This window comes from Andrographis paniculata, unplaced genomic scaffold, assembly GCF_009805555.1.
Source record: "Andrographis paniculata isolate CXL003 unplaced genomic scaffold, ASM980555v1 Contig55END, whole genome shotgun sequence".
NCBI lineage: Eukaryota > Viridiplantae > Streptophyta > Magnoliopsida > Lamiales > Acanthaceae > Andrographis > Andrographis paniculata.
In genome coordinates, this window is record NW_026137590.1 from 3,411,482 (window position 1) to 3,421,646 (window position 10,165).

The following is a 10,165-nucleotide window of genomic DNA, read 5'->3' on the forward strand; positions in this document are numbered from 1 at the left end:
ATTAATACAAATTAACACTGCATGTATAATAATATTCTTTAAATATTTGTTCCGTAGCATGGCGTCCACAATATTGACGATATATCATCTACGTTGCTTATAATACTATGTTTATATAGAATATTGTATATAAAAGCAAATATATTTTTCATTGATAATATAAATAAAAAAAAATAAAGAAAGAAAGGAATAATTGAACAGATAAATAACATTTGACCAATATCAAACCAAAATCAATCCAGACCAAAACATATATATATTACTTTGTTTGGGATAAAGGACCAGCAAAGGCATATCTAAATGAGTCAACAACTTTTGTATATATCTTATCCAAAAAATAATACTTCATATTCTTGGTTGGAACAAATGAGCCCATTCTTTAATCATGACCACCAAACCTATACCTAACAACGAGCTCTACATCAAATTAATTTCATCATAGAAAGACGATCTAAACACCCAAATCTTTGAGACCTAAATCCACATATATCTATATATGTATAAATTGCAGAGAAAAGGGTACCTATATTGATAAACCAGATAAAGATGCCTGAGTATTGCGTGACTGGAGGCACAGGATTCATTGCAGCATACCTCATCAAGTCCCTCTTGGAAAAGGGTCACACTGTGAGGACAACTGTTCGAAATCCAGGTACCTAGCTAGCTAATTCCAGTTCTTGTTCTATCAGTTCGAGGTCGTCGTGATACCTTAATTACATAATTTGGATGATGAATTATTTCTTACTCCAGAAAATGAGGAAAAAGTGGGTTTTCTGTGGGAGTTGAATGGGGCCAGGGAGAGGCTGAAGATTCTGAAAGCTGATTTAATGGAGGAAGGGAGTTTCGAAGAGGCTGTTGATGGAGTCCATGGAGTGTTCCACACAGCATCCCCAGTCCTTGTCCCAGAAGGCAACGTCAAGGCAAGCTAAGCCAAGAACCTCTGATTACTTTTCATTTTATAATGGTTAGATTGCACCAAATCTACCAGTGATTTCATGAAAGTACGCCAAATACCTTATACTTCTGCATCAAACTCCCTCGTGGTTTCATAAACTCTACGTCTAACTCTTCGACGGTCTTTATTTAACGGTATTTGACTTAAATGTGCCTAAACTGCGAATAAATTTTCAAATCTCAATTTCGAAACCCCTAAAATTACAAAGGAATTTATTTTTCTTATATTTAGCTAAAAAAAACTTTTAAAATGGGAGAAAAATAACTATTTTTTTAGTATATTTACTATTTTTTTATGTTATATATAAAAAAATAAATATATTTGTAATTTTAGGGGTTTAGAAATTGAGACGCATTTAAATCAAATATGTTATATAAAGACCGCCGAGGGGTTAGACACAGAATTTATGAAACCACGAGGGAGTTTGATTTCATGAAATCACAGGTGGATTTGGTGCAATTTAGATTTAATTTAATTTATAAAAAATCATATACACATAGATGGATCTTGAGTGAAGCCTAGGCATGGATCGAGGTAGCCCTAATTGTCGATCAAAGATTGAATCTTTTTTTATTCAACTAAAACCACTTACAAAACAAAAAAGAACTAGGTATCTATAATTTAGTGTCGAAAATTGTAAAGGATATCAGAAACCCAAATTAAGAAAATTTGTAAAATTTTAAAAGATGTCCGAAAAATAGTAAAATGCAAAGTTGAAGCCTAGCTAATTGATCACGTATAGCCTAAAAATAAAAAGAGAAAAACATTGTGCATGGCAAAACGATGACTTTAACACATTGGGCCGTATAGAAAATAGATGAAATCAAAAAGAAAGATTGGCAATGCTTGACAATTTGTTTGATTGTGGTTTAAAATTGGAGTTCCGATTTGATATTTAGTTTAAATAGTATTTTAGCGTGATTTTTTTACGAGTAGTAATGTATTTTTATTGAAAAATCACGAAGAAGTAATAGTGTGGACTGTGATTTGAAATTAAAATAATAATAAAAAAAAAATCTCTTCAAAATTATAGTAATTAAGCACATACTGTTAACTATTTTCAATCTACGAGTAATTACAGATCACTGATGATGGTGTTCACATATATATATATATATACACATTCATGTGATTGTTTTGCAGGAGAATTTGATTGATCCGACGATAAATGGAGCACTGAATGTGCTGAAATCGTGCAAGAAAGCCAGCAGTGTTAAAAGGGTTGTGCTCACATCTTCTTGCTCTGCAGTTCGATATAGATATGATGTTGGGAAAGTCTCCTCTCTCAATGAATCCCACTGGAGTGATCCAGAATACTGCAAACATTTCAACGTAAGGATAAATTCCACTATATTTAAAACTATATATATATATATTTTTTTTTTTTTCTAGTTAACAAATTTTTTTAGGCTGAGAATTTTATATTTTTCATAAAATATAATTTCAAATATATTTCATAAGCTGCGACTACAACAAAAATGGCGGGAATTTGGTTTAATCAAATAAGCGATCTTGGTTGCTATTATAGTATTTGAAACATGTTCTCTTTGTTCCATATCTATCTATTTATTTGTTTTTTACACAGAATTTTAAAAATATTGCTATTATATTGAGATATTATATTGAGACATAGTAGAAATAACGGAAAAAAAAAAGACCCCATTTGTGTAATTATATTGTAAATTAGAAGGGTATTTGTAATGTTAGGTAGATAGTATAGTTACTAAAAAATGAAATGAATACTTTGTCATGGGACGGATCAAAATGGAAAAACGAATAATTTATTAAGGAACGAAAGAATATTATTCATAAAATTTTAATGGATATGAGGTTATATATATACGGTTTTACAAAATACAGATAGATTTTAAAATAGATGAGCGAATAGTAATATATTACTAAACCATGGGAGTTATAATGGAATTTTTTACTAAATGGTATGCGATATTATCGTCGCGATGAAAAATCGGTGAGTGTATGTGTCTCATTTTTTTTCTTGAATGTTGTATGCAGCTTTGGTATGCTTATGCAAAAACCATGGCAGAAAAAGAAGCTTGGAAATTAGCTGAGGAAAGTGGGTTTGATCTTGTTGTGGTGAATCCTTCATTTGTTGTTGGGCCTTTACTTGCACCTCAACCAACAAGCACACTTCTTCTTATCTTGGCTATTGTTAAAGGTTGGTTAGATCAAATGTTAGTTAGAATTAGTTCGAATTCAGCTCTAAATTTTAATCGGGTTCGGCTAATACTTGCTAGTTAGGCCTAAGAGGAGGGTATCCAAACACGACAATCGGATTTGTGCACATAGATGATGTGGTAAATGCACACATTTTGGCAATGGAAGACACTAGAGCTTCGGGGAGGCTTATATGTTCGAATTCAGTGGCACATTGGTCGGAAATCATTGCGATGTTGAAAGCCAAATACCCGTCTTATCCTTATGAAACCGAGTGAGTTGCAACGACTATGGCCCTCAATACTTATTCTTTAATATAAAATTGCTTATGATTTACTTGTGGTTTCAAAAATTTGCAAAATTTTTCTTCGTATTTTATAAGATATAGCATAGAATTCCCTAGAAATGCTTGAGGCTCGCTCGTGTTCCGGAAAACATTACACAATTCTCTAAAGAGTGATTTTTTGTGGAATATTTTCGAAAACACAAGTCTTATACAGTTTTTAAATTTGTAAGTGAATTATAAATAATTTTGTCATTCTTGGACAAGATCGGAAACTATTTTTAGATGTATTATGAAGTTTCAAGTGTTGTTGCAGGTGTGGCAATCAGAAAGGAGATGACAATCCACATAACATGGATTGCAGCAAGATTGTAAACCTAGGACTACCTCCCATGAAGTCATTGGAAAAAATGTTTGATGATTGCATCAAGAGTTTCCAAGAAAAGGGTTTTCTTGAACAATGAATTACTTACTTGTTCATTAACAGTCATGATTTTAGTGCCCAATTTGTCCATCATTTGTTTCTTTCCATTTGATAATGTATCAAGAAACTCCATGTTAATCAAGGCATATGCTTATGACAATACATCTACTGGCCCTACTTATATATATAGACCACCATTGTGTTTTTCTTTTCTTTTTTTTTTTTTATACAGATAATACTTAAAAAACAGATAATACTTTAAAATATTTTTAGAATTTTTTCACTTTATTTTTTATTTACCCTACTTTTATGAATATAAGATCGTCATTTGAAATCAATGTACTTCAAATCAACCCCAACAACCAAATGTTAGATTTGAAATGTAAATAAACTCATTCTTTTAAAATAATTGCTATAATATAATAATTGTAAAGTGCTTCATCCGATTGCGTTCTGTTGAATATGAAACTCTACAATAATACTCCCTCCGTCCCACCTATCACATTCACATTGTCATTTATATCCGTCTCACATCCCATGTCACTAAAAATCCTTTAATCTCATTTTAAATTTTTTAATTTAATTTTTTTTTAATTTTAATTAAACTAATTAGTTATCTTATCCTTAATATATAATTATTTATATTATAGGATAATTATTTTCACTAATACATTTTTAACTATCTACTAATTATATTTATCTTAAATTCTCGTGTCTACAGTGACTCAGACATCCAACGCGGGATGGAGGAAGTAGTATTTTCTTATAAAAGTAGGATAAGTAAAAAAAATAAAATAAGGATATTATAAAATAAAAAAATAAAAAAAAATAATTGCTAAAAGTTATAGTTGGGTAAATAAAATAAAAAAAAATGTAGCAATTTGGCTACTATTTGTTAAAATAAAAATAATAAAATTGTAAGTGAATAAATTATTTTAGTATAAATTGATTATGCATAAGTTTAATAGATAAAAAGAATTATGATGGGGAGTAAGAGTAATTGTTGTTTCGGATTGAAAATATTGATTTCAACAATAACTATTATGTGATTCAAATAATTTTTTTCACACAAACACAAATATCTACATTTTTTCAGGGTGGTTAGTGATTAGAAAACAAAATTGATTCACATATACACATACGTATAGGATGCTGACTTGGTCAAATTAGAATTGATTTAATCAATATAACACACTAACTTAAAACAATTTATATATATATATATAAAAATATATGAGTCATATATTGTACTAAAATCAGCATATATTATGCTATATAAAATTATATAATATACTATGATATATATTGTATCAACATTTGGTGTGTGGATTATCTGTTGTGTTGTATTATATACTCCGTTTATTGTGTTATTGTGCTGAAAGAAGAATATATCAAATTATATATGTTATATTTTTTTTATATAAAGATATGTTTATTGAGTCGAAAACTAAAGGCTATAGGAACAAAAAAACACAGTCAAAGTGAAAATTTTGATATGACTCCAATCCATATAGAACATGAAAAGAAAAATGTACAATCAAAAGCTAATTTAACAAAAGGCCCCACAACAACAACTAAAATATGTACAAATCAACTAAACAATCCAACAAACACCATTAAAAATAATAAAAATGGCCGAAAATCTAAATAAAAATCACAACAATGTCTAATCAAATAAATGATAGCAAGACTCGAATTTTCTACTAAAAAAAAAAAAAACAACACACTAGCTCTAATTGGGCCAAGAATTCAAAGTGCTTCAAAGAAATACTCCCGTAGTCCAATTTCTATTGTTCTAAAGTATATTAGCATAGTTTTTTAGGTAATTGTTTTTTTTAATGAATTGACAAATTTGTCTTTAATTGTATGGTAGAGATTAAAAGTAATAAATGAATGAAGAATAAAAATGTAAAATTTGTGTTTAAAAAATGAAATAAGACAATAATTGTTCAACGTCCCAAATAAAAAAATAAGACATTAATTTATGGACGGAGGGAGTACAAGATAAACAAAAGCTACAAGCTTGATTAGCCAAAAAAGAAAACAACTTCGTTACATTCTCTTCAAATATGTTTGATTCTCTAAACTTGCATGTGATAAACATTAAGGTTGTGTTCTTTTGTGGTTTTACTAAAAGTTTTTACTATTCAAATTATTTTTTCTCTCCAAAAATATCAAATCAAACAATTATTTTTTTTTTTATATTATGCTACAAATTTATTTTACATTCAAAACATCATAAGCATCATATCAACCTCTATTTGTATCACGTTAAATAACCGTTCAAATTCAACTTTTTACTATTTAAAAATCGAAACCAAAAAACTAACCCTAAAAGTTTGTAAAGGGTAACTTGCGTACTCCAATGGCCAAATGAGGACAACAAATGGATGCACGATATTGAGTCGGCATTACCCGAAAACAATAGAAAATTAAATAATTCCTTTTTTATCGAATATTTTTTCATAATATTTTTTACTTATTTTAAACTTATCAATTTGTTCAGAATAAAAAAAAATAATCATAAATTTGGTTGATTATTATTATTATAATGACAATAATCATAATATATAAATTCATTTTTTTTCTCTAAAAGTTTATTATTAACAAAAAAATATGATATATAGAATAATATACTACTCCCTCCGTCTCAAACAAGGTGCAACATTTGTTTTTTACACGGGTTTTTAGGTGAGTAGTATTAAGTAGGATAATTTAAAAATTAAGTTATGTAATGGAGAGAGAAATAAATATATATATATATTTTTTATTTGGATGATGTTATGGGATAAATTGTAGGATGGAGATTAAGTATAATTAATTATTTTTTATTTTAGAAATTTGCACAGTGCTTGGGACATACCAAAAAGAAAATGTTGCAAGGATGTTTGGAACGGAGGGAGTAATATTTATTGACAATATTAATTATAGTGAAAAATATCTTAATTTTGTAAATGTGAAGACTGTATATTATTATAATTCATAGCCGATAAATAAAATTAAAAATATTTTTTTTTAAAAAAAATTATTGATATGAAAAAACTTTTTATTGATGTTTTAAGAAAAATAAAATAGTATCACATAAGTTCTTTTATAAAGTATTGAATATATTTCATTTTCAATAATTTGGTTGACTACTCTAATTAGTACTCCTTCTATTCCCCCGTAAGATTATCCCTTTAGTTAGGCACAATATTTTAATGAGTGTGGATTAATAAGTTATTAATACTAAATTATAGTAATATTTTACTTTTCCCGCCACATGTTACTTTCTTTTTTTTTTTTTTCGATCTTATAAAAGATGATTCATTTCTATTTTTAATAAATTTATTCATATTAAATATATTTGACAAATGTAAATCAATTTCATTAAAATTTTAAGCTCTTAGAACTCACTCAAAACTCATTTATTTTTATATGTCTTTAATAAAAAAAATATTTATATATATATTTAAAACTCTCATTCTTTATAAAAATTAGTCTTTTAAGTTAATTATAAATAAATAAATTTATTTTTTATTTATTGACATATAATACTAAAAATATTTAAAATGTCAACAATACTACTTATATAAAAAATAATAAAATAATATCATAATTTATTATTAATAATTTACTAATTTATACTACCTAAATAACGGTGTCCCTCACCAAAGGGGTCATGTGATCCGGGACGAAGAAAATATTATTTTTTATATAAATAATATTGTTGCTTTTTTAAAAAAATAAGAATTAATATATGATTAAAAAAAATTTAGAATATATATTTAAATATTTTTAGCGTTACATTATCTTCATAATATGTATAGTATTAATATCATTTTGTAAATAATAAAATTTTATATAATAAAAAAATAAAAAATATATTTATTTATTTATAATTAACTTAAATTATTTTTATAAAAAAAATGAAGAATTTTGAAAATAGATAATAATACTCTCTCCATCCCATAACAAAGTATCCATTTTTCCATTTTAGTCGGTCCTATAAGAAAGTATCCATTTTCTTTTTCAGTAACTGTACTATCTACCTAACATTACAAATACCCTTACAACTTACAATATATTACACAAATGTCATTACATTTATATCACACATACTAACAAGGTTATTTTAGTCATTTTTACTTTATTCATACTATATCTCAATATAATATTAATATTTTTAAAATTACATAGAAAAAGCAAATGAATACTTCTTTTTGGGACGAAGGGAGTATTTATTTATTTAGAAGAAAGAAATAAATGAGTATTAATTACATTGAATTATATTTGTTAGTATGTTAAAGATAAATTTATTATAAAAATATGAATGAGTACTTATGTTGTGGGACAATAGAAAGAAAAATATATATATTTTTAATAATAAATATTAATATTTACTTTAAATTTATGTCAGGATGCTAAACTTATAACTTTTATATTTTTGTAAATTAATATTAGAATTACATAACTTAAAACTATCAAATGATATATTTTATTATTTATTTATTAATATTATAGAATAACTATGTTTATCGTTATAAAATTTAATCACAAAAATCCACAACAAACTATAAAAATATATATTAATTTTAACAATTATTAATGTTGGATTTTTTGTCTTTCGGATCCACCCCAATACACTGCACACCAATAATTAAGCAGCCCGATTGAATCAGGCCTGGCTTGTGATACACAACCCACACTACAACCACATCCGTTGCTGACTCTTACCTGTGCTGCACCCCTTGCCCGTGACCCGCTCCGTGACCCGCCTAGGATCCGCGTCTTTTTTGCGAGGGCTGATCTGGACCGTTGATTACAGATCTTGATCTGGGCCGTCCATCTCCATTGGCATGTATATATATATATAGAGAGAGAGTCATTATATTCATACTCTCTAATCTCACACTCTCTCTACGCACTACTCTTTGGCCTTCCCCTCTCTCTCTCTCTCTCAACCCATTGCTCTCCTCTTTCCGGTGACTTTCACGGCGGTTCACGGCGGTTTCTCGGTGGTGCCTTCCTCCGGTAATATTGTGGAGTTCCTATGGCACGTTTGTTTTCCCCTTTTGTGTACTCGCTCGACGTTGTAGGCCTTCGGGTGCCTTGTTTGTGTTTGTGTGGGGTTATATATAGTGTGTATCACGGTTGTGGCCGGTTCGTTTGTGAAGTCGCTAGTTAGGTGTGTATAGTGTCGATTTTGTGATTTTCTGAGTTGGTTGGGGCTGAGCCTAACCAAACTAATTCAATATTTGTGTTGTTACTCGATTTCTATAATAAAATCTTTAGATCGGTTTATATTTTTTATAACAATTAATAATATTTATTAAAAAAATTAAAAATGAACTATTTTTAAATATAAATATTTTTGTGAAAATGTATTATTAAAAAAATTACATAACTAAAATAAGAAAATAAAAATATTGTTGCAGAATAATACAACAAGAATAAAGTAAAAAAAAATAAAATATTAGCACGAAATACTTTAATAATATTTAAATTATTTTATTTAAAATTATTGTTTTGGACAACGACAACAATTTTAAAGGAGTAAACGTTTCGACTGGCCAAAAATTTATTTTAGATATTTTATTTAAAATTATTGTCACGAAAAACAGCAATAAATTTTTAAACTAACAAATTAATTTCTCATTTGCTATAGACTTCCGAAATAATTAAATTATATAAAAAAAATTTATTAAACTTATGATAAAATTTGTAACAATGCATAATTCCTTTGTAATTTTTCTACAACAATATCGTATTTTTCTACCGAAAAAATAAAATTCAATGGCTATTGCAACCTTTTGGAGAATGCTCAAATAGGCATAGTAGTTATGTAGGATGAGTACTCAAATAAAAATCAGCACAACTGTTACTATGTAGTGGACGATTAAGAATTACTTCCTCCGATGTCCTTGTTGATCCGACACAGATTTTAAGAGAATATGTAAAAATAATTTTTTTTATTTTTTTAAAGTAAAGAAAAAATAAAAAAAAGTGTAATATATTTTTACTAGAAAGACGATAATAAATTTAGATTAAAATAAATAACTCAAAGCCTATCTGGTCTTGCTAAGCTCAAACCACAATAAATTTAAAGTTGTGATCACCTAAATTAACAACAACAACAACAATAATAATAATAATAATAATAATAATAATAATAATAATAATAATAATACTCAAGTACACATATTTTAGATAGTGTAGATTAATAATTTATTAATAATAACTTATAATATTATTTTTTTATTTTTTCATATGAGTATAATTGTTGGTATTTTAAATATTTTTAAGATTATATCTCAATAAAATATATGCAATATGAATATTATTTTTT

General features: G+C 27.1%; 1 protein-coding gene across 1 annotated transcript; it reads left to right on the forward strand.

Annotated features, from left to right (window-relative positions):
• Positions 1-349: 349 nt before the first annotated feature.
• LOC127256478 (tetraketide alpha-pyrone reductase 2-like) lies at positions 350-4,022 on the forward strand. Its single transcript, XM_051282505.1, has 6 exons — positions 350-652; positions 751-920; positions 2,099-2,287; positions 2,969-3,131; positions 3,215-3,404; positions 3,730-4,022. The coding sequence occupies exons 1-6, from the start codon at positions 547-549 to the stop codon at positions 3,875-3,877; spliced, it is 966 nt and encodes a 321-aa protein (XP_051138462.1). The 5' UTR covers positions 350-546; the 3' UTR covers positions 3,878-4,022.
• The last annotated feature ends 6,143 nt before the right edge of the window (positions 4,023-10,165 follow it).

Bases quoted from the DNA above. Each gene is read 5' to 3' on its own strand.
- LOC127256478 (XM_051282505.1), top strand. From the start codon at position 547: ATGCCTGAGTATTGCGTGACTGGAGGCACAGGATTCATTGCAGCATAC. The intron at 921-2,098 runs GCAAGCTAAGCC...ATTGTTTTGCAG, and splicing joins TCCCAGAAGGCAACGTCAAG to GAGAATTTGATTGATCCGAC. The intron at 3,405-3,729 runs GTGAGTTGCAAC...GTGTTGTTGCAG, and splicing joins TCTTATCCTTATGAAACCGA to GTGTGGCAATCAGAAAGGAG.